Consider the following 24,277-nt stretch of genomic DNA (forward strand, 5'->3'; position numbering starts at 1 on the left):
ACACGTACGTACATACATGCACACGTACATACATACATGCACACGTACGTACATACAGGCACACGTACGTACATACATGCGCACATACGTACATACATGCACACGTACGTACATACATGCACACGTACGTACATACATGCACACACGTGCCCCTCCAATAGAGCCCGCAGCGCCCCTCTTGGCCGCCAGAGGGCGCAGTGCATGCCCCCCCCCCCCCCCCCCCCTTTGGCGCTATCCCCCCGCCTCCCAGCAGAGGGCGCACCGCCCGCGGCTCCTCCACCTCCCATCCGACAGGCGGCGCGGCGTGGCGAACTACGCTGCGAGCGGCTTCTCAGTGATACTTCCGGGCTGCTTTTCCGGTCGCGCTTGCGCACTCGCTGCCTCCGCGACCTGCCCGCCGCCGGTGCGCCAGGTGAGGGCCGCGGCCGGGCCCGGGGGGAGCCCCTCGGTGGGGACACGGGGAGAGGGGACCCGCGGGTGGGCACGGGGATAGGGACCCCCCCCCCCCATCCCCGGGCCTTGGGGGGGGGACAGGGCCGCGCCACCCCCCCCCCAATGGGGGTCTGGTTGGGGCTGGGGCATCCCCTCGCACACTGCCTTGCGGGGAGCGCCCCGAGCAGGGGCGGGCCTGTTTTGGGGTGCCCACCCCTGCTTTGGAATGGATGCTCCCCCTTTTGGGGTGACCCGGCCCTATTTTAGGGTGCACACCCCCCCATTTTGGGCGACTAGCCGCTATTTTGGGGTAATAACCCCTTGTTTTGGGGTGATCTTCTCTTCTGGAGTGTCGTCCCCCCCGTTTTGGTGTGAGAACCCCCTGTTTTAGTCCTCCTCCCTCGTTTTGGGTTGACAGCCCCCTGTTTTGGGGTGGACACCCCCTGTTTTGGGGTGGACACCCCCTGTTTTGGGTTGCCCCCTCATTTGGGATGGCCGCCCCCTGCTTTAAGCTCCCCCCTGGTTTGGGGGACCATCCCCTCACTCTACCTTTTGGGGTGCCCCCCCCCCCCCCCCATGCTCTGTCTTCTCCAGCCCCCATGTGCCCTGCAAGGGCTGGGGGTCCCCAGGCCATCCCCCCCTCCCCTACCCCGTGGGTGCCTCAGGCTGCACCATTCTCTGCCTCAGATGGGGACCAGGGGCCTTCTGGTGCCCCCCCAGGACAGGTGAACCCCCCCCCCAACCCTGAACCCCAAATTCCTGTCCCCCAAAGTGGTGGCGCTGAGCCCCAGGAGCTGTCACTTGAGTGACCAAGGCATGTCCTGCCCTGCATGGCTCATGTCCCCTATGTCCCCATGTCCCCTGCCTGTGCCAGCACCCATGAGGCCAGGTCCCATGTACAGCAGCTCCTCACACCCCATGTCTGTGTCTCTTCCAGCCGTCCCCTCCACGCACGTGTCCCTCCGTCCCTCACCATGTACGCCTGTGCAAAGTTCCTCTGCACTCCTGCACTAGTGAGTAGTGACAAACCCTCCTTCACTCTCCCTTCTTTAGGTGGGGGGAGAGGGGGGTATGTGTGATGTGTGACCCCCTTAGGGACAGGAGGTAAGGTGTGGGGACACTTCTTGCTGGTTTAGGGCCACCCTGGAAGGTGAATGGAGCAGCGCTCTGGTTAAAGACCATTTGTCATCACTCCAGGGTTACTAATTACCCACGTGGACGTGGATGCGGTGCTGGGAGTTAAGCACCTTTGGGTGCTGGCCCCAGTGGCACACAGGACCCATACACCTGCTGTGGAGCATCCTTGTGGTGGTGGGCACCAGTTCAGGCTCTCCCATCTGGGTGCTGCTGGCTCATGGGGCTGAGCATATTTGGGGGGAGGACAGCAGAGGTGACAGCAGTGGCCTCAGAGGACTCTTGGGTGCTGAGGAGGATGGGGTGGGACGTCCCACCCCAGTCTGATGGTGAATGTGCCTTGCAGGTGAGGAGGAGCCCACGGGTGCTGTGCCAGCCCCTCTCTGCCTCTGTGCTGAGCAGCCCTGAGGCCCGGACGGAGCAGGTAATGTGGTCAGCTTGGACTGGGGGACAGTGGGGAGCCACAGGGGTGCTGAGCACCAGCCTTGGGAGGGGTGTGGGGTGGAAATTGAGGCTGGGGTGAGGTTAATCCTCGCCACCCACTTGCCCACCTTCCTGTCACATCCCCAGGCACCGGCGGGCACCCACCGGGCCATCCAGACGAGCGCAGCCCACCGGGACATCGACACGGCCGCCAAGTTCATCGGTGCCGGCGCTGCCACGGTGGGGGTGGCCGGTTCCGGCGCTGGCATCGGCACCGTCTTTGGCAGCCTCATCATTGGCTATGCCAGGTCAGGGTGGGGAACCGGGGTGTGAATGGGGGGCTCAGGGCTGGGTGTGCTTTGCTGACCTGCCTCTCCTCCTCCTCTCCCCACAGGAACCCCTCGCTCAAACAGCAGCTCTTCTCTTATGCCATCTTGGGCTTCGCCCTCTCCGAGGCCATGGGGCTCTTCTGCCTCATGGTGGCCTTCCTTATCCTCTTTGCCATGTGATGGAGATGGTGACGGTGACAGTGGCAGAGCCCTGCTGTGCCCGGTGCCCTGGCAGGGGAGACCCCCGACCCTGGCCTTGCAGCAGGTGGGAGGGGAATAAAGACGGTTTGATAACGGGACCCAGCTCCTCGTGTCTCTTTGGCTTCTCCTGTGTCACTTGGCCATGGTTGGCATGGGCAGACCACGCTGTGGGGAGGTGGCAGTGTTCCCGGAGGGCACACAAAGTGCCTGCAGCCACCCTGAACCCCAAGGGGACAGGGACATCATTGACCCTCAGGGACAGTGGGGAGCTGCTGGGACCGCGACCTGGGCTGTCACCTCCCCTCGTCCCTGCCCAGGGGCACCACCCGCTGGGGGACACCTCACCCGGGCCCTGGGTTCCGGGGTGCCCCGGTGCCGGGGTGTCCCCGGCTCGCTGTGCCCGCTGCAAGGCGGGTCCCGTCTGTCGGAGGCGTGGTTAGCCCCGCCCCTTAGTGGTGAAGCCCCGCCCCATTTGCATCGAGGCTCCGCCCCCGAGCCCCCCTTATTGGTCCGGCACTGTCACCTCCCCTCTGGTCTCGCGAGAGTCTCGCTCTGTGGGGAGGGGCGGTGAGGAAGGGGGGGGGCCCCAGCGCGAAGAGGCAGGCAGCGCGAGGCCCCGGCGGCGGCGCGGCCCGGCCCGGCGCTCACCTCAGGTAACCGGCGGGGCACCGGGCTCGGTGGGGCCGCCCCGGGACGGGGATGGCGGCGGCAGTGGAACTCCCGGGGGCCGGTGGAGGAGCCGCGGGCGGCCCTTCCCCCCCACAACTCTCCCCGAGTTTTGGTGAGGCGGCAGCTCTGCCTTGCCCTTCCCCTTCGTTGATTGACAGCTCCCTCCAGCCAATCGGCTCGCTGCCAGGCCTGGAGTGAGGAGCGCCGCAGCCAATAGCGGCTGAGGGGGCGCCGCGATGGGGCAAGCCCCGCCCCTAGTGGGAGGGGCTGCTGGAGGCAGCGAGGGGCCCGGGCGGTGCCGGAGGGGGGGAACCGGAGGCCCCGGGGCGGGGGGGAGAATGCGGAAAATGGGGGGGTTTCCGGGGCTGGGGGTGGAGGTGTGGGGGGATCAGCGGGATATGGGGTGTCTGGAGTGGGGGGGGGCAGGAGGGAAGGGGGCTGGCGGGGGTCTCTGTGGTGGGGGGCTTGGGGGGCAGTGCCGGGGGATATGAGAGGGCTGGAGGGGTGCAAATAAGGGGGGCATTGACTGGGGGGGGGGGGGGTCTTGTATGGAATTCTGGGGGTGAACCCTGCAGAGGTATTGGGGGTCTGTGGATGGGGAGGGACTTGAGGGGTGAGAGAGCTCTGGAAGATGAGAGAGAACTGAGGGGGGGCTCTGGAGGTTGCAGGTAATGGGACACCCCTCGGTGTGCAGGTCCTGGGGGACCCGGAAGAGACGTGGGGTGTCCTGAAGGGGTGATAGATATGGAGACCTAAGGGTTAGAGGAGCCTTGGGGTGGATCCTGTTGGGGACCCCCTGAGGAGCAGGGGAGACCCCTTTAATTGGGCTCTGCCCTCCTGGGTGAGGAGGGGTTTGGGTTCAGTGACTCTTTTGGGGCAGGTGGGGGAGGATCCAGGCCTATGTGTGCGGGCTCCCAGTGGCAAGCAGCTGTAGAGAGGTTGTAGGGTGAGCTGGGGGTGTAGACAGGGTGTAGAGAGGTTGTAGGGTGAGGTGGGGGTGTAGACAGGGTGTAGAGAGGTTGTAGGGTGAGGTGGGGGTGTAGACAGGGTGTAGAGAGGTTGTAAGGTGTAGGCTGGGGCCTGGCTGTGGGTCTGCAGGGTGTTGGGGTGGGGGACTCTCAGCAGGTCACTGACTCCTGTGGTACTGTTCAGTAAGATGCAAACAGCAGGAATCGGAGTATGAAGTAGTTGCTTTCCTAGTGCAAATCAATGGTTACTGGGGTACTTGGAGAACTCAGACTTCTCAGAGCTTGCTGGAGTGATGAGGTTTCACCATGCATTTGCTCACCTGCTGCTGGCACAGTGAAATCTGCCTCTCGGTAGCTCCAGCTCTGTGAGTGCAGCTGGATCACAGCTCAAAGCTGGGTTGTGCCTACTGCCAGAAGTGCTGGTTTGGAGTCCCTCAGCTAAGGCAAAGAGATCAGCTGGTTCAGGTGTGTGCTGAAGTGTGTGTGACAACAAAACCTCCTTGTTCTGCTCTGCTTTGCCTATTTGCTGCCTCTTTACTGAGCCCCATCATTACCTTTCCTTCTGAAGTTATCACTTTTTCCCCGGCTCAGGTCCCTCTAAAGCCAACATTTCAGGTTAGCATTGAAAAGTACGACAGGAAAGTGTCCCTAACGCTTCATTGGGCTTCCCAGTTTATTTTGCCTCACTTGTGCTTATGGGGCAGGAACTTTCTTCCACCTGGAGTGGTCTGAAGGACTTGGCTGGTTCTTTGCAAACTGCTTTTAAAACAGTGATGCCTAAAGCGGAGTTGGTTCTGGAGAGGAATGCAGCAGTTCTCAACCACGAGCTTTGTTGGATGCTTTTGGATTGGGGGTTTTCTCAGCAGAGCCTAAGAATAACTTCGCTGTTTGAATGTGGAGGAGAAGCTTGTGGGAGGTGGATTGAGCAGCCAGATTCCCGTTTGGAAAGCAAGGAGGGTTAACATCCTTACTCCTCATTTCCTTAAAGTAAGAGATCATGTTCACCTTTGGTGACAGGAGTGGGGTTGTGACTGTTGCCAACTACAGTCCCTCTGTGGGCTGGGCTTCTTGTTTGCTCTTGGTGTTAAAAACTAACAGCAAAGGTGTGGGGTCAGGGAGGAAGCAGTGTGTTGGGAATCAGCTTGGGAGGCTTGTAGGGATTCCTGGGCTTCTCTCAGTGTGTTCTTTCTGCTCCTAGAAGCTGCTTGGGAAGTGAGAAGTGGGAGGCTATTTTAGTACCCGATAGACCTCACTGCTTTGAGAGCTTGAATGCCGCCATGAGTTGCCTTAGATACCTGCCAGTGCTTTGGTTCTACCTAAGTGTGGGACGTTCAACACTTCCTCTGCTTTTTGGTACTTGCCTGTCAACTAACTGTAAAACATCATCATGGCCACCTCAGTTACTGCTTAGCCAAGCCAGGCCTCCAGTTATTTTAATCTTTCCTTGTAAATCAATCCCTCCAGCTGCTTCACTGGATTTTCCTGAATGCCTTCCAATTTGCCAATATCCTTCTGATACCCAAGAGCTTGGAGCTGGCTGTGCTTTGCAGCAGGACTTCCCCTCCCTGCTCTCCGTCTGCTCGGATTAGGAGGAGGAAAAGCTTTACACAAACTTGGTGAACACATTCAACCTCCCACTTGCCATTTGTCTTTTGCTGTAGCTTAACTCTTCCCTGTTGAGGGGGACTTCTAACATTAATCTCTGTTTATTGCTTCCATTTCTGTTGCCCAAGGTTCCTTAGTTCCCACTTTTCTCCGGCAGTTCCCACCGTGTGTATTTTGTGCTCTGATTTCTTTCCCTCTCTTTGTGATTTATGGAGGTGTCAGGTGAAAACGAACTTGCTCTTGAGCCTTGCTGAGCCCACCTTGCTATGTTGTGAGTGGTGTTACTCATTTTAAGGTGGTTGCTGGTTCCTAGTCTGGCCTAACTTGGAAGCGCTGTTCTCAAAGGGAGTTTTTGGATGTGGCATTGGGCTGGCAGAAGATTCCCCTCTCCCGTTTGGAAAGATAGGGAAGTTTGAGAGAGGAAGTGGATGGGTGATGGTTGGGAGGAAGAAACCAGATCCTCCTTCTGTGCTCTTTGGGCTGGTTTCATGTAGTGAGGCAGCCAGGAGGAACTGGCACATCCTTACCCGGAACCAGCTGCTGCCTCTTAATAATGGAACCATTTTAAACTGGTTTAGTAAAAGGCTCAGTTGTGGCAGCCTCATCGTTCTGGGGTTTGTAGCATGTGGTAGCAGAGGATCTCTGGGATGGGTTTGGTTCTGGACTCACATTCTGCTGCATCATGTGTGGGGCTTTCTCACATTCTGTTTGGGTTTTTTTATCCTTATCTTATCCCCTTCTTAGGGCCTTTTTTGACTTTCCCTTCTTTCTTCAACATTCCCAGCACCAAGAATTGAGGCCAGATCCCCAGGATTGCTCTTCCCTCATTTAGCAGCCAACTACGAGGCGTTTTGAGAGGAAGTGTTGGGAGAAGATAGACCTGGGGACCTGTTGCTTCCTGGAACTTCATTAAATATTTCCCCCCACCTTTTAATCTAGTTTCTCGGTTTTGGTTTCAAGGAAGTTGTAATACAGAGGGCGAACGCTGTGTAGGCTGAGCAAGGATGTAAGCCAGGGGCTGGGTTTCCCTGGGGAGCTGGAAAAGGCCTTTGTTTTGTGCAGAGGTGTGTAGGAAGCTGCCTATAAAGACTGAAACAAAAGCACATTTGTAGCCTGGCTTCCTTTGGAATGTAAACCTGAGGGTTTAATCAGCCTTTGCATCACAATAACTGTCACATCTTTCTGTCTGGCTGATGAATTCCTACATAGGAATTCCTGGTGAGTTCCGCTTGAAGTCACAGAATCCCAGACTGGTTTGTGTTGAAGGGAGCTTAAAGCTCATCCAGTTTCAACCCCCTGCCATGGGCATGAACGCGTCCCACTAGAGCAGGTTACTCCAAGCCCCTGTGTCCAACCTGGCCTTGAGCACTGCCAGGGATGGGGCAGCCACAGCTTCTCCATTCAGCCTATTCCAGTGTCCCACCACCCTCATAAGGAAGAACTTCTGCCTAAAAGCTCATCTCAGTCTCCCCTCTGGCAGGTTAAAGCCATTCTCCTTGTCCTGTCCCTTTAGACCCTTGTCCAAAGCCCCTCTCCAGGTTTCTTATAGCCCCCTTAGACACTGGAGCTGCTCTAAGGTCTCCCCTTAAGGAGCCTTCTCCAGGCTGAACACCCCCAGCTCTCAGCCTGTCTTCATAGTGTTTAGCAAATCTTTTGATTCTGCTCCGTCTCTGCTTCTTTGAATCCAAAAAGTCAGGATTTAACCAGCATGTGGCCTTAATTCTGTCAGCAGAAGCACTGGGACAGGAGCCTGAGGCTATCTCCATGTCCTCAGCCCTCCTCCAAGCCGTGCACACACAGGTGGATAAGCTGCAGGACCTATGGAGCACAGCAATGCTGAAGGACACCAGGATTTCCTTATTTACAGCCCTTGGAGGTGCTGGTGTCCACAGAGGTTCCTCTCCAAGCCAGTGGTTAATGTTCACGCACTCGGGTTTGTTCTCCCTCCTCAGAGCTGGTATTTACGGCGTGTTTTGCTGCAATTAGTCTTGGCTCGTGGGAGTTTGGCTTAATTCCTTCTCTGCAGTTCAATTTCACAATCTTCCAAGAGGCTTCTTGCCTTTTTCTTCCCCACACACACCTGGTGGGGCACGTGCTGCTGCACAAGTCAGGCCTTCAGTAGCCTTTGTAGGGCTTTGTTTGACATTTGCTTTTGAAACGTGATGAATTCAGCGCCTAAACCAGCTCCAGCACAGTGCGGTTTCACCCAGGAGGAACCGGATTTTAATGCAGGTTAATGCTTTAGCAGAGTGGGATTTTTCTGGCTTGCACCTCTTCCCTCTTAAGTTCTTTGCCAGTGAGAGGCCAAGTTGGCTGGGGTGGATTTCCCTACCTCCACATCACCCTTTTGCTGCTGTAGGTGAGCAGGAGCTGCTGGGCCATACTGGGACAAGCACAGATCTGAGCTCCCGGGCAACAGCAGCCACGTATCGAAGTTCCTTGCTGAAAGCAATGCATTTTACACCTCAGAGCAGCTTCCAGTGTCTGAAGGGGGCTACAACGATGGTGGAGAGGGACCTGCATGAAGGACTGGAGCGATAGGAAAAGGGGTGATGGGTTCACACTGAAACAAGGGAAGTTCCGGTTGGAGATAAGAAATTCTTCCCTGTGAGGGTGCTGAGGCGCTAGCACAGGGTGCCCAGAGAAGCTGTGGCTGCCCCATCCCTGGCAGTGTTCAAGGCCAGGTTGGATGGGGCTCAGAGCAGCCTGCTCTAGTGGAAGGTGTCCCTGCCTGTGGCAGGGGGTTGGAGCTGGATGAGCTTAAGGTCCTTTGGAACCCAAAGCATTCCATGACTTGGCTCCTGGGGAGCAGCATGGGGATTGGAATCGATTGCTGCTCTTGCAGGAGCTTTCGCATGGGGAGCCTGCAGCAGTCTGGAATGCTGCTCCCATGTCCCACCCTGGTGTGAGGGAAGAAAGCAGCGGTAGAGATGCGGTGCCAGCCTTTGCAAGCTGGTTCATGAATAAACAAAGCTCCTCTGCCAGCAACGGGCCGTGCTACCCACTGCTGCTCTGCAGAGCTCTGAGCTCTCTTTGTGAGCCCCAGCCACTGAAAATCCACTGCAAGAGGAGCTCTGCAAAGACATTTCCTTCCCATTCTCCCATAGGGAAAGGATGTTTCAACTCCTTAAGGATGAAATACAAGTTGGTTGTGGGGCAGTGCCACAGGGTTCCCCGAGAAGCTGTGGCTGCTCCATCCCTGGCAGTGTTCAAAGCCAGGTTGGACAGGGCTTGGAGCAAGCTGCTCTAGTGGAAGGTGTCCCTGCTTTAAGGCCCCTTCCAACCCAGACCACTCTGGGATTCTGTGCCTGGAGTTCCAGAGAGAATAAAGCTGCAGAGTTCCCTTTTCCCTGCCCTTTGGGGATGTGCTGCTGTTAGCAGAGCTCTTGCACAGCTTTTTGTGTGCTTTAGGAATGTTTTCGGCCCTGGTCGGTAGAGATCTTGCTCTGGATGCCATTGTTACTGTGTAAAATAATAAGAATAATCATTAAAAGCAGTTTTTCAGACTTCAGTGTATTAAAGACTTGGCTAAATGCACTTGGCAGGGAATAAGCAATGCCCAGAGGAGTGTATTTCTACCTGTTAAAGTGACTGTACCGAGCTGTCTTATGCCCTTTAACTGTTTCCAAAGTGAGTAAAGCAGGCTTGGAGGAGAACCCAGCTTTTGGGGTTTTGTGCCAAAAAGCCCTTGTTGGTGCTGAGTGTGCTATGAGGAAGGGAACAAATGTTCAGCTCACGAAGCAGTTAATGCTTGCCATCATTTAAAGCAGGCAGTGTTTAAAATAGACCTGTTTCTGGTCGTGTCCAGGGCTGAAGATGCTGGAAAATCCTTCAGAGCTCTGAAAGGGAGGTTGAACTGCAGCTGCAGAAGTTGAAGGAGGTTGTGTGCAGGGAGGGAAAGCTTTGCCAATTGAATCCTGCAGTGAAATGTGGAGTTTTCCTTTACCTTTTGCTGTTCTCATTGCAGTGGGATCTGAAGGGAGGCTCTGGCAGCCCCAGCTCCTTCTGCTCTTTAAGTGGTAGGAATAGTGCCTTTACTTCTGTGTTCGAAGTGTTGATAAAGCCGAGCTGGATGAGGAGATGAGAACCAAAGGCACGTTGTCACCAGGGCTGACAGCACCTGGGTGCCAGGGCTCAAGGAATTAACTGTTGGCTCCTGAAAACTGAAAGCAGAGTAGAGCATCCCCCAGCACAGGGAAGATTTACTGTATAGAAACAGGGCTGAGGAAGTTTATCTATAACCTCAATGGGATTAGAAGTTTCTACATGGCAGAGACACTGCTACAAACCTGGAGAGTTTATATAAAAGTAAGCGTTACTCATCCAAATCCACGCTCTGACCCAGCCACGTGCACAGTGAACATGACAAAATGTGATTGTTTGAGGCTTTTGGAGCATGAGCCTGTGCGTGTTGGCAGAGCTTTAGTGAGTAAGTATGTTTTCATGGAATCCCAGACTGGTTTGTGTTGGAAGGGACCTTAAAGCTCATCCAGTTCCAACCCCCTGCCATGGGCAGGGATACCGTCCACTAGTCCAAGTTGGGCCAAGCCCCATTCATGTGGATGTTCTTCACATTTCTACCCCACATTGCTTTCTTTTCCTTTGCTTTTGGGAAAGCTCCATCTTTTCAATGCACACAGAGTGCCTGTGTGTATGATCCACCTTTAGGCTGCTGTATCCTTCATCTGTGCGAGATTTCAGGTTGAATTATGTCAGTTATCCAGGAAATCATTGCTGTGTTCAGTGCTAAACCACAATCATTCCAAGGCGGAATGCAGCTTGAGTTAAACAACTCACAATAATGTCCCACATTTCTAGACATTGCTTAGATTTGGAATATTTCTTGCTCCCTTCTGATTTTAGGGCTCACATATCAAGTAATGACACCGTAAAACGTGTGTGCCTTGGAATGCTAAATAAATAGAAATGGCCAAATAGGATGTAAATAATAACAAGGTGGGACAAAATATTTCTACTTTATGGGCATGCACACGTACAGGAGCTTCAGGTCTTACTGGCTCCTCTCCCTCTGGTGCTATTTTGGTTACTTTAATTCATTGGTAAGAGCTTTATCCATAGGTAGTCGCTTACAGAAGAGTCTCTTCTGTGCTGAACTCTACACAGCCTTGACTTTGCTCTTCCCCTCACACCCCATTGTGGGGAAAATATGCCTAAGCTTGACTTGGGTTCTTCTGTTTTCAGCAAGTTTTTACCCCTCGCTTTCATTGGAACAAGGGCTCTGAAGAGGCTGAATGATTCCAGGCAATGGGGCTCTGGTTTCTAGGGCATTTCTGAGCTAAAATAGTGCATTCTCTATGGCTTGTCATGGCTCTCATTATCTCTCCTCAGGAAGAGGCAGTGAGTCTCTTAGGCTTTTCCTTCCTTCCTTAAACTTGAATTATTCCTCTCTCCTGTAGCAGCTCTCTTGCAATATGTTGGCCCCGCTGTGAAGAAGCACAGAGCTGAAGATGTATCACCACTAATGAAAGAGTGACCCAAGAGCTGTAGTGCCAAGATCCAGAGGCTGCCTGCGTGTGTCTTGGAGTGTCTCTTTGCTCTGTGTTGTGCTGCAGACTCAAACCTGCTGGAAACAGTTCTGGAAGCATTTCCTACCCAGTGATCTCTGCTTGGAGCCTCTGTGGGCTGCAAGGGTTTGGTTGGTTGTGGGTTAAAAGAGGAGAAAAAAGCTTTTTGCTTGGGGCTGCTCCATCTAAGTGCTATTCTGTCTCTGTCAGGGTCTTGCAGGTTGGTCTCACCTTGTCCCTTAGTGTAAATACCTTAGAGACATCTGTAGAGCCCATCTTTCCTTCCCAGAAGCTAAGAGAGGAAGAACTTCGGCATATGAGGGATTGGGTGATGATTTAGAGATGGTCTTTCTCCATCTTCTTGCCTGGGGAAGTTGCTGACTTGCTGGTTTATGTTGGATTGTGTCTCATGTGCATCAAAGGCTTCACAACCTTTTGGATGGATGCCTTTTCCTAGCAGAAATCTGATACTTGGCACCTAAGGAGAAACCTTGCCTGTGTTAAAGCATGTTTTGCCAAGCTACGGCTGCTTCGGTGGTGTTTGGCACAGGTAACTTGAAGGAGGTATTTGGAGAGCAGCAGCTACTTCTCTCTCAGGAATCTGGCTATGAAAGGAGGAGCAGGAGGATGTGTACCGGTAGGGCAATGAGATCTGGCCTTCTCCCACCCTAAAACCCCATGAAGTGCTCACAAGGCACCTGAATAGTGTCCCTCAGGTCAATGTCCCTGAGCAGAAGGAGCTTCTGAAGATGGTTCTGCATTGTTGAAGCTACTTGTGCTTGGTCTTGCTTGTTCTTTCTTCTGTTCTGCGCAGATGTCTCAGGTTAGATATAAAGAAGAAGTTCTTTACTGTGAGGGTGCTGAGGTGCTGGCACAGGGTGCCCAGAGAAGTGGTGAATGCTCCATCCCTGGCAGTGTTCAAGGCCAGGTTGGGTAGAGCCTTGAGTGACATGGTCTATGATCATCCCTCTCCATGGCAGGGGGTTGGAACTGGATGATCTCAAGATCCTTTCCAACCCAAACCATTCTGTGATTCCATTTTCCTTCTTTCTGTGCTGCCTGTGATGTAGAGGCAGTCCCGTGGCTCAGCTGGGGCCCAGCTGTGCTGAGATGACATGAGACTCTTCAACACCTTGCTCTGAAGTCCAAGCAGGAGGCCAGATCTGATCTGGAGGCTGGCCAGCGCGAGGAGGCTCTCGGACAATGGAGCTTCTATGATGGTTTTTATCCTCCTCATGGCATTTTTTGTTATGGTAACAGTCAGCTCCTTACTGTTTATAAGAGGCTTATAAACAGTGGAAGTCGTGTGGTTGGGAGGACTGGTGGGAGCTGGGCTGGGAGAAGCCTTCTGCTGGCTGGAGCTCTTAGGCAAGGGGGGTTGTTGCTCTCACTCCAGGGGAAAAGCTTTTCTGGCCTCACTGAAGTCACTCATAGCTGATGTGCTGCTTTGGGGCCAGGTTTTAAGGCCCTCGCAAGGGAGAATGAGGGTGTAGCACATCTCTGATACATTCCATCTCTTTAGGGATGCTCTTGTGGAAAGGGGATCCTCCCCAAGCTTGGGAGCAGTGCTGAACACCCAGAAAGGTACAGTCAGATGGTAAAGGGTTGGACTTCGCTTTCACCCTGTGCTGTAGGTTAACTTGTAATGACTTGTTAAATACTGTCTGTCTGTTGGAGATTTACTTCCAGCCGGTTCCTTGCCAATATTCCAGTTTATACAGTTGGGTTTGCTTTATCAAGCTTATAAAGCAGAAGGGTGTTATGCCTCTAAAGCAGATTTTATAGCACTGGCTTTTGGCTCTCTTTCCCAGATGACAATTTTAAGCTCTCTTGTAGCTTTCTGGTTACAAAGCAAACATTCTCCCTCCTTCTTTCACACCCCAAAATAACTTTAAAGGCAAAGCCCTAGGACTAACAGCAGCCTGCACTAAGCTCCGTGGTGGCCTCTCCCTGTAAAACTTAACACCTTTTGCAATGGCTTTGGGTGTATAATAGCTGCTGGTAGTCAGATGGAGCTCTGGGCACCCAAAGGTGCAGAACAGGCTCTGTTCCTAACTCCCTGCAGGCACCTAATTTAGATGGGAGAGTCACCAGTGGAAATTAGGTACCAATTGACTTCACAAAACATCTAGAAGCAGGTTGGGCACCGAGCCCTGTGTCTTGGAGAACAAACCCTGCCATAAGGAAGCCTGAATGTTCAAGTGACTTGTGGTTTTGGGTGGTTTTTTTAAGGAAGAACTTGCCATGTTTGTTTTTATCCCACTTTCTGATGGATTCTGATGCTCTGAATCATCACTGCAGCGTCCCACATTAATCCAGGGTAGCGCAGGCAGCTCCTTCACTAAACCCCAGCCTGATGCTGGGTTCCCTTCCTGCCTTTTCTGGGTGCTGCTCCCAGCTTATTCAGAGCACTGTGTGCTGAATATTCATGTGGCTGGGCAGGAAGCTGGAGGCAGAGCTGTTAATGGCTGCACTTAGACAAATAATAAAGAGCCTTTCCTGGAACACTCTCAAAGCAACATGTTTCCTTCCTTGCATTTTAGTGGCAAATCTCGGACTATTTTTGCAAGCTTGGGGCAGTGCCTTGTGCTTCCTTCTCTTTTTTTGGCTAGCAGAGTGGAAATGGCTCTCAGCCTGACTGCTTTTCCCTTGGCCTTCCCAAAAAGCAGTTTGGGGTTTGATTGAATCCAACCTCTCTTCCCATTCCAGCTCCCAGTGGTAATTCCACGTTCTGCCTGGAGTCTGCCTGCTCTCCTGCATCTTCTCCTGCAGTCAGATGTGTTTCACAGCACAGATTCTGTGCAGCCATCTATAATGATCTAATTTATTGTGGGTTTATCTCCTCTTCCCAGTAGCAGTGTCCTTGGGGCTTGGGCTGGTGTCTTGAGCACTATTTGTGTGTGAATAGGCTTGTTTGTATTGCGGCTTGGGTTGTTAATGCTCCTGGCATGGCTCCCAGGTCTCACCCAAGTTATCCAAATGGAGCTGGGATGGCCTTGCCACTCATTAGTCTCCCGGAATGAATCCCATGGAGCTCAGGCTCATCAAAAGTTAACTCCTAGCTCTGTTTTACCTTCTTTTTTGCATGAAAGTGCTGAAGTAGAAGTAGTGAGGAGCACAGTGAATGGATCAAGAAGGAGCTCTGCCTGCCATTGGTGTAGCAGTACCCAGGTGACAAAGACCTCTCTCTTTTGGAGGATCATTATAAGAACACCATTTGTGATCCAGTTCTGCCTCTCCTTCTGCTGCCTGCTGAGCACTGGAGTTTCCCTATGGAAGTCACAGCCCTCCCTGCATCCTCCACTCTTTACCCTACTCAATATCCCGGAAAAATTGCAAACAGGTTCTCTATTGCCTGTTGCTTGAAAGACATCTTAGATTTAGCTGCACCTTGGCTTGGACTTGCTCCTGCAGGCCTGAGGCTTGTGTCTGTGATGGGTTTTACACCTGATTGTGAAGGTACTTTGTAAACCAGTTGTAATCTATGGCAGTACATGTCCTGCAGTGAGACAGGACAGGGCAGAGGCACTGAACCATCCGGGTGTCCTCTTTTTGCCTGCAGGTGTTGCCCATCTGGTTCCTTCCTGCTGTAACTCAGGCATATAAAACTGAGGCTGAAATTCCCTAAAATGCCCCTTTTCACAATGGGTTGTTCTTTTGGAGGCTGAAAATCAGGAGGGGGAAATGAGGAGCCCTTTTGTTTCTGCCTCTTTCACTGACACTCTTAACTTGCAGTCAGTTCCCAGGGCAAGTCCTTTCTCTTTATGTCCCCATCTATAGCACTTTCCTTTCTTCTAACCCGTCCTGCAGCTCATCCTTCACTCAGGTCCTCCCAGGCGAGTAAATCTTAGCAAAAGAGAGATGTCAGTCAGCAGAGCATGCTTTGGTTTTCTGTTCTTTAAGCCTATTTTTAGGAGGTTGCTCTGCAGCTCTCTTGGGTTTGTCTCATGGTTGGTGCAACCTCGAGCTTTAATTTTGTGGTTGCATTAATGTAAAGTTATGGTTTATTCCTATAAATCCTAAGGCTAGCATGTGCTTGTGCTGGTGTATCAGTAAGCGTGCTCATGCTGGAGGCTGGACCTGCTCCGGCAACATGAAGCAGAACTATTTTAGCTTCTGCCCAAGTGTTCAGTGGGATGTGAAGTATTTCAGCTTCTCCTGCAAGGCACAGGGACAGGAGTGTCAGGCACCAGCATTCCTGCAGGAACAACAGTCACATGCAAGTACAATAGAGCCTTATTTTTAGAGCATTTTTCATACCAGCTCTATCCCCCAACGTTCAGCAGAGCTAATGGCTCGGGAGTGTCACAGACCCACAGCTGGGTTTGGCATGAAGGGACCTTAAAGCTCATCCATTTCCAACCTGCTGCCATGGGCAGGGACACCTTCCACTAGAGCAGGGTGCTCCAAGCCCCTGTGTCCAACCTGGCCTTGAGCACTGCCAGGGATGGGGCAGCCACAGCTTCTCTGGGCACCCTGTGCCAGCGCCTCAGCACCCTCACTGGGAAGAGCTTGTGCCTAAGAGCTCATCTCAGTCTCCCCTCTGGCAGGTTAAAGCCATTCCCCTCATCCTGTCCCTACAGGCCCTTGTCCAGAGCCCCCCTCCAGGCTTTTTTGTAGCCCCTTTTCGCCACCATCGTCTGGATGTAGGAGGGTAAGGGCCCCAACAGCATCCTCAGAGGGGATGAGGTGCCAGTTGCTTGTGACTTTGGCAGAGCAGGAGAGGCCTGACTCAGAGTTACACATTGTGGCTTGAGGCTGCTCCAGACCTCAGCTACTTGTCAGGAATTCAGCTGGAACAGTCTGTAAGAGCTTCAGCGGCACAAACCCCACACTTCTTGTACCTGGATCCCGGTGTTAGTGAACCTACACTGGGGTGTAGGATACTTGTAACATGGAAGTGTTGCTGTAGGTAACTTCCTAAAGACAATGAAGAGTCTGACTGTGGCCTTTCCTGTGGCATCAAGCTGCCAGCCATACGCATGACTTGTCTTTTGACTATGGGCATGTCTCAGAAGCCAAACTAGTGCATTTGGAAGGATAAGGAGCATCTTGGATTGAAAAGATCCCTAAACGTGCTTTCAAAAACACATTTCCTGCTTCTCTTTTCTCTTCCTAAACTGTTTCCAAATTGAAGTTTGTCAAATGGGTTCCATGAGGTGCCAACACACTTCCTGGGGGAAATCCTGTTCAGGAAGGCTGCTCTTTCATTGCTGCTGTTGATGCATGTAATATGTCTAATTCCTTTTAAGGGACTTAAAATATTACCCCTAGGTGTCTGTCTAGACTGGGATAATGGGCTTAGTTTTTTCTTAATGGCTTAGTTAACATGCTTTGGGACCACTTCAGTTTATGGACTGATGTACCAGGGGGACAGTAGCATATGGGCTGGCTTGAATAGCTGCAGGAAGAATGAAACATGGAAAAAAGGGGAAATTTTGGGTTTTGAGGTAAGTAAAATCACTTCTCCCCAGCTCAGGGCCCAGGCAAGTTCTTCATTGCAAACAGAGCTCATCTCAGTCTGCCCTCTGGCAGGTTAAAGCCATTCCCCTTGTCTTGTCCCTACAGGCCCTTGTCCAAAGCCCCTCTCCAGGTTTCTTGTAGCCCCTTCAGGCACTGGAGCTGCTCTCAGGTCTCCCCTTCAGGAGCCTTCTCTTCTCCAGGCGGCCCCAGCCCAGCTCTCTCAGCCTGGCTCCAGAGCAGAGCTGCTCCAGCCCTCGCAGCATCTCCGTGGCCTCCTGTGGCCTTGTTCCAACAGCTCCATGCCCCTCTTGCATTGATGCCCCAGAGCTGGATCAGGACTGCAGGGGGGGTCTCACAGAGCGCCGTAAAGGGGCAGGATCCCTTCCCTGAGCTGTTGCTCATGCTCTGCGGGTGCAGCCCAGCACACGGGGTGGGGGGTTCTGGGCTCAAGCCCGCACTGAAGCCAGGTCATGAGAACAGCCCCTCATCTCCTGGACGCTATCACAACACGTGCCTCCTGGGTCAGCTCAGTGTCAGCCCAGCATCCTGGCATGCGCTGAACTGCTCCACAGAACATTTCTCATTTATCTCCATGCTAGCAGTAGGAAGAGGCGATGTCCCAACAAATCAAGGAGGAGATTAACTTCAGGAAGATGCTGTCATAGCTCTGTTAGCGCTGACACTCTGGATTAGCAGTGCTGCATGACTGGTCAAGTGTGGCCTTTGGCTGGGCTCTGCCTGTCCCTCTTCACAACCATCCCCTTGTGATGCTGCAGTTGCTTTGATGAGGAGTTAAAGCTGCGGTTGAAGGTGGGACTGAGATCCACAGCGGAGCAGATGCTCTCTTGGATGCAAAGCTCATGTTTATTCTGTTTTCCCCCATGCTGTGCCTGCTCCAGAGGAGTTGCTCCCGTTGAGAGCACTGCTCTATACAAGTAGGCTTCGGGAAATCTGTACTCTTAAGTACCCTGTGCAAGCTCCAAGGGGTGCCTGATTATCAGCACAACACACGCTGGAGACTGCTGTGAAGTGTGGCTTCAGCTTTCCTTCTTTTACAGCCAGCCTAGAGGTTTACATGAGTTAATAAGGCAAAAGAGACAGAAAACACACACGGGCTCTTGGAGCACAGTGTATTTGGGTTGAAAATGGCTTTTCAGCTCTCCCTGAGACAGCAGCAGCTTGTCAGGGCCGTGCTGACAGAACTTGGAAGCACGCTTCAGTAATCTGTCTGCATTTCTTCCCTTCACCTTGCTGTTCCCAACATGCTGAAACTCATCAAAGCAGTGAAATACTGTCCCGCCGCTGCAGGAAGAGGAATGGGAACGTGCTCCCAGTATCCAATCAGCTGCTTATTCTGCCTGTTCTTCAGAATAGAATTTATTGAAGCAATTTATCCTGCCTAAATGTGACATAAATCTGAGCACATGTATGTACATACCAGGCATAGGCGGTAGTGAATGAGCAGCTAAATCTTGCTTTAAGGAATGAGTGAATCCTCCTGATGCTTTGCAAGATCAAGTAAACTGAGGGCTTTGCAATGGGTTGCTCTTGGGTTTTAATAGAGCTGCTTGTTAGGACCTCAGAAGTCGCATGCAGGCAGCCCTGGTTGGTTTTCCTGCTCTCTGTTTTTAGTAGTGTTATCAGAGCATGGGGACTGACAGCTCATCTGGTTCTTTAATTTGTCTACTAGCTTTTGTATGCATTGGAAGCACAGAATAGAATAGGATCAATGAGGTTGGAAAAGACCTTTAAGCTCATCCAGTCCAACCATTCCCAGCACTGTCAAGGCCACCACTAACCCATGGCACTGAGGCCTCGTCTCCACAGTGTGTGAGCACTTGCAGGGATGGTGACTGCAGCCCTGCCCTGGGCAGCCTGTTCCAATGCCTGAGCAGCCTTTGGGGAAGGAATTGCTCCCCATCTCCATCTAAACCTCCCCTGGTGCAGCTTGAGGCCATTTCCTCTTGTCCCATCCTTTGGGAGCAGAGAGCAGCCCTCTCCTGGCTCCATTGTCCTGTCAGGCAGTAGAGATCGATAAGGTCCCCGCTGAATAGGATGTAGAGAGACCCTGAGGTTCTTCATGCTGGGGAAGGCTTGGACTGCTCGGGTAAGGGCAGATCCCTGACCTGTGTAATTAAGCCAGCACAGGGTTGGCTGCTCTCTGAGATCCAGCACCCTCCCTCCATCATAATTACTCTGCTTGTTTAACAGTAAGATTTGTTTGTTGCTGGAATAAGCGCATCCTCAACCTCATCCCACACACCCGAGTTTAAATGTAGGAGGGTGATTTAAGCACTCTTCAAACACTTCCAGAACTGGCCTCACTTTGACAGCAAGAGGCATTGTAACTGTCCTTTAAATCTGGTGACTTTGCTGCTCTCAGCACCACAGCGCTTAACTGGAGCTGCTTCATCACAGAATCCCAGACTGGTTTGAGTTGAAAGGGATCTTAAAGCTCCTCCAGTTCCAGCCCCTTGCCACGGGCAGGGACACCACACACTAGAGCAGGTTGCTTCAAGCTCCATCCAACCTGGCTTTATTCTTCCCTATGAAGGTGCTGAGGCACTGGCACAGAGTGCCCAGGGAAGCTGTGGCTGCCCCATCCCTGGCAGTGTTCAAGGCCAGGTTGGAGCAACCTGCTCTAGTGGAAGCTATCCCTGCCCATGGCAGGGAGCTGGAACTGGATGAGCTTTACGGTCCCTTCCAACCCGACCCATTCTATGATTCTATATTCCTGGCCACCTTTATCCTTACACTTGTCCTGTACAAGGGAGTGTTTTGGCCGCTCGCCCGTTCCATTTGCGAGTGGGCTCTTCTTTGGGAGCTCGTGTTTGTATAGGCTCTGGAGTTTTGCTTAGTAAATCCAAACATAGGCCAGGGTTGTGAAGATCTCTTCTCTTCTTGCAGGAGAAGACCTGGCAGCTACTGACTCACAGCTTTTGGTTGTTGCTTTGTGTGCTGCGGCCAAGCCAGCGCTCGGAGAGGGGAATTTCCCCCCTTGTAGCCACCCATTTTCGCTGCTTTAGCACATGGTAATACAAGAATAATCTTGTTTTCATATTAAGCACTGATGGCTGTGCCTCTTCAATCCAAGCAGAAGGGGAGTATTTGCTGTCCCTCAGCATTCCCCCTCCGCTGTTCCGTCGCATTCTTGGAGCACTTTCTCATATAGCTCCTAAAAATAACAACCCTCCCCACCCTCTCGCGCTGCTCGGTGCGTGTGTGAGTGGTTAGAAAGGCAAAAAGGGCCCTCAAAAGAGCTCGTGTCTCCGTGGCCGCGTTCGGGTTTCAGTTCTGCTCTTGCCTGCAGCGAGCTGACATGTGTCACCGAAGCCAAGTGCCGAGGAAGGGATGCTGGAAGCAATATGAAGAGCCGGAACGTCTTTGCAGAGTCAACCCCCTGAAGAGAAAGCATTTGCTTTGTTATGGCTTTTTAAAATCCTGCTATAAAGAGAGCAGTGGGGGGGTGGGAGGGGGGCAGCAGCATTTCTGGAGGTGGAGGTGGGGGGGTGACTTTATTTACTCTTGATTTCTTATTAATAAGGACAGCTTCACTTGTAGCATAATAGGAGTGAGTGTTTTGTTATCCTTGGCTATAAGCTGTGATAAACTACCCCTGCCATCAGCCTTGTAGTTTACCCACTAGGGAGCCAGATTATTGCCTTGTAAACCAGAGCACCACTCCTATAATCCCTTAATTAATTAAATGACAAATTTTAGTTCTCTCCCATTGAAAATATAACTTGTACATAGAGAGGACTTGGATTTATTTCATCGCTTCAAGCTCACACTTTTTTTTTTTCCCTCTCTGTAGATTGTCTTTGCTTCTGTGTCTGTGCTTTCCTCAATGCCTCCATCTGGGGGGTGTTCCAGAGGTCTTTGCTATGCAGGGCGGTCCTGTGCTGCAGCAGAGCAGCTTCCAGTGTCTGAAGGGGACTGCAAGGATGCTGGAGAGGGACGTTTGTCAGGGAGTGGAGCAATAGGACAAGGGGTGATGGGCTCAGACTGGAACAGGGGAAGTTCAGGTTGGAGATAAGGAGGTTCTTCCCTGTGAGGGTGGTGAGGTGCTGGAATGGTTTGAATGGAGAAGGTTTGAATGAACCATCCCTGGCAGTGTTCAAGGCCAGGTTGGATGGGGCTTGGAGCAACCTGCGCTAGTGGAAGGTGTCCCTGCCCATGGCAGGGGGTTGGAACTGGATGATCTTAAGGTCCTTTCCAACCCAAATCATTCTATGAGCATCATCCCCAAGTTGCAGATGGTGCCACTGAAATGCACAAAAGTCCTTTGGCCCTCTCAGAATCAATGCTGGGCCTCAGTGGGAGCCCAGGCATGGAAAACTTCGGCTCGTTTCTCCAACTGGGCTCTTCAAAGTCTTATTTAAACTTGGCTTGGATTAATCCCTCTTCCTCAACTGTGCACAAAGAATTCTCCTTCCCTGCAGCATTCATCAATGCCCACCCTGCAAAGGGCAGCATCTACTCTTGGCATTTGAATTTTGGGAGCTTGTTTAACAATTTCCTCTTCTTTTTTCTCTCCACAGCTTGACTCAGCTGCATGAAATATGGGTGACGACAGGCCGTTTGTGTGCAATGCCCCTGGCTGCGGACAGGTATGCTTCCAAGGTGCTTTATTGGGAACGTGGTGGTGTGAATCAAAGTGGCTGTTTTATCACTCAGGCAAAGAGTTTAAAGCCGGTGTTTTACGTGAGCACTGGAGGTAATCAGATCAGAGGATTTGCAGTGTGTAAATCCAGGTTATGAGCAAGTGCACTCCAAAGTAATGAAACCTTCCTTGCTTTGTGGGGTATTGGTATTCCACTGGTGTTTCCCCGCACAGCCCAGAGAGAACCCTCATCTCCTGTTAATGTTTGCTGGGAGTGTTCCTCAGCTTCTCTCAAGGCTGTCGAAGCAAAGGACAGAATCAGCTCTGTCGGGATGCGTTTGCTGCTGTCGCATATTCCTTAAAGCAGCTGAGAATGTGACACTTGATGGTTTGTGTTATGTGAACCCCAAACTGCTGGAGTCTATTTTGGGCTTGCAGGGAAAAAGAAGAGGCCCATTGTGAATTTGTCCTCCATGGACAAAGTGCTAGAGTTGGGTATGACCTTGCTTTTCTAGGGCAAAGCTTGGTGCTTTGAATGAGCCACATTGCCTTTTCCATCACACCACCAGGAAGGCACCTCTCCATCCTGTTTGGTTTTCCATTCCCAAAGCTGAGGTTAGGGTCTCCCTGGTGCTTGGTGGCAGCTCACACACTGTGTTAATGGGAGGAACAGGGGGTTGTGCAATTGGGAGCTGTTAGAACATGGAGCTTCTGTGGCAGGACAGCCCTGTATGGAGCACAGCAAGAACTGGGTTTGTCTCTTCTGGAGCAGTGAACATCCAAGTGCCAGGATGCCTTTGGTGGGGGGGGATTGTAGCTTTTAATTAGGTATTAAGTGATGTGCACACACTTTGTTTTCTTGGCTGCAGCCATGGGATGTCAGCTTGCCAAGTGATTATGCTGGGATGCATTTGGGAGCTCTAACCCATCCCAGGGTACTCGCCCGTCGTCGTCCCTGCTTAGTTCTTTGGTGTATTTAATATCTTAATACCTCTTGTGGGGCTCTCAATTGAGATGAAAGAGAATTCTGCATCCCCAGGGCACATCCTTTTGAGCCTGCATGTGGATTCTGTGCCATGTTTATTCTTAGAGCACAGAAATGGGGCCAAAATCTCATCTGGTAACTCTTGGAGATTGGGGCTTTATAAGAATAGATTGTTGTAACTCAGCTTTTTGGCCATTGTAACTCCGGTCTCATCCGGAGCCATTTCCATTCACTTGCAGGTGATCTTCCTCTTTCTTTCTTTTTTTTTTTTTTTTTTGGGAGGCTGCTTTTTATCTTGTACCTCTTTGGCTGTGAAATTGTGCAAGTCATTTCTAAAATGTATGAGCTGTATTTGAGCACTTAATGGTGTGAGCACTTCAATCATACAACCTTCAGCTCGGATTCAAACACGCAATTAAGGCAAACAACAATGTATTTAAATTTAATCTCCCCCAATCTCCCACAAATGACAGATAAAGGTGGTTGCTTCCTCCTTGTGCTGTTCCAGACTGCTGCTTATGGGTAATTCTGCCAATTCTTCATGTTAATATTGAAATGTTAGAATCGGGGTAATTCAGAGCACGATGATTCATGGGGATCCAAGCTGACCTCGTGCACAGCTTCCTAGAACGTCCTTCACTACCTGCTCGAAGCAGAGCATTAAATAGTGATGATCCAAACTTGATGGAAAAGATTTCCAGCGATGGGAAATTCACCACAGCCCTTGGTTAAGTTGCTCTCATAGTTAATTCCTCTTGCTGGTAAGGAAAAATGCTGCCTTATTCCCAGTCTAAACCTATTCAGCTACAGCTTCCAGGTTGTGGGTCTGGTTCAGTTTGGTTTGTTAGACAGAAGATCCTTCCTATTGAATTTGTGATGCCCGTAGGTATGCACTGACTGATCAAATCATCCATAACACTCCTTTGGACTAAATACACCCAGCTCCAAGCCTCTCCCTGTAAGTCCTAGTGTCTTCTATGCATAATTTCATCCTCTCTTCTGTGCACAGCTTCACACTGGAGGTTTTTAAGAGCCTTCCGAAATCCTGCTCACTGCTAACTTGCAGCAGTACCTCTGGAGGAGCACGGTGGTACCCAAACCTGTCATCGACTAAAATTAACACTGGATGAGCTGGGCTTTCTGGGGCACGTGGAGTAAGATTGGGTGGTTGTGCTGAGCTGAGCACAAGGGGAATGCAATGGGTAGCTTCGGATCTTAAAATGAATGTGAATTTGAAGCTGGGGGGCTGATGGTGCCCAGCAGCTGCCTGCAGGGCTCAGCCTCCAAAGCACGTGCTGCATTGTTTCCCCAGCAGCTTGTGCTGCCTTTTGGCACTAAACCCTGGCCCCTTAGCAAGCCCCGTCAGAAACAGGTTCTCTGTGGGGGTTCGTGTTAAAGTGAAGCCTTAACAGGGGTCAGAGGGGGCTGCAGCTCTCTCTGCTCATTCCCTCATTCCCAAAGATCCAGACCTTTGGCTTTAAACATCACTCTGTGTGATATGCCACAGAAACATCCTGACTTCCCACAGGTGCTGGTACCCGTGGCTCCTGTCAGACTCTGGATAATCCAGAGTTTTGCGCTTTCTGAAGGGAATCTGGATTTGTTTCACCCAGGCGCACAAATGCACGCCCAAGCATCCCATGTTCCTGCTTTTTCCCAGCTCAACACCCAGGCAGGCTGTGGCTGGCACTGGAGATGGTGAAACTTCCTGCAGGATTCAGCCTTTTTTCCTGGTTCTTTAAGGCCTTTGTGTGCTTTTTCCTTAGGAAAGACACCACTGGAATGGGATGGCTGTTGAGCCTCTTGGGTTATCACAGGGTAGCGCTTGGCTCACCAGGCCCTTTCACCACATGGCTCCAGCATCTTTGTTTCTTCCATTTCCAAACCTTTGATCCCATGCCCAGTCCGTTGGCATGTTTTTATCCCTGCAGATTCCTCTT

The 24,277-nt window shown here is 51.8% G+C and overlaps 2 protein-coding genes across 4 annotated transcripts in view; both read left to right on the forward strand.

Annotated features, from left to right (window-relative positions):
* Positions 1-313: 313 nt before the first annotated feature.
* LOC136003835 (ATP synthase F(0) complex subunit C3, mitochondrial-like) lies at positions 314-2,617 on the forward strand. Its single transcript, XM_065659811.1, has 5 exons — positions 314-412; positions 1,370-1,445; positions 1,913-1,990; positions 2,137-2,297; positions 2,384-2,617. Exons 2-5 carry the CDS (start codon positions 1,407-1,409, stop codon positions 2,496-2,498), a joined length of 393 nt encoding a protein of 130 aa, XP_065515883.1. The 5' UTR covers positions 314-412; positions 1,370-1,406; the 3' UTR covers positions 2,499-2,617.
* A 447-nt stretch (positions 2,618-3,064) lies between these two features.
* LOC136003834 (cyclic AMP-dependent transcription factor ATF-7) overlaps positions 3,065-24,277 on the forward strand; it is a 66,466-nt gene continuing 45,253 nt past the window's right edge. The window contains exons 1-2 of one of the 3 annotated variants that reach the window (XM_065659807.1): positions 3,065-3,172; positions 21,291-21,359. In XM_065659807.1, the coding sequence (XP_065515879.1) occupies positions 21,312-21,359 (48 nt within the window). In that variant the 5' untranslated portion in view covers positions 3,065-3,172; positions 21,291-21,311. Of the gene's footprint in view, positions 3,173-4,308; positions 4,622-21,290; positions 21,360-24,277 lie in introns of those variants that run through there. The other 2 variants (XM_065659808.1, XM_065659809.1) reach the window with 2 other exon arrangements.

Source organism: Lathamus discolor, chromosome 23 (genome assembly GCF_037157495.1).
Source record: "Lathamus discolor isolate bLatDis1 chromosome 23, bLatDis1.hap1, whole genome shotgun sequence".
Classification (NCBI taxonomy): Eukaryota; Metazoa; Chordata; class Aves; order Psittaciformes; family Psittacidae; genus Lathamus; species Lathamus discolor.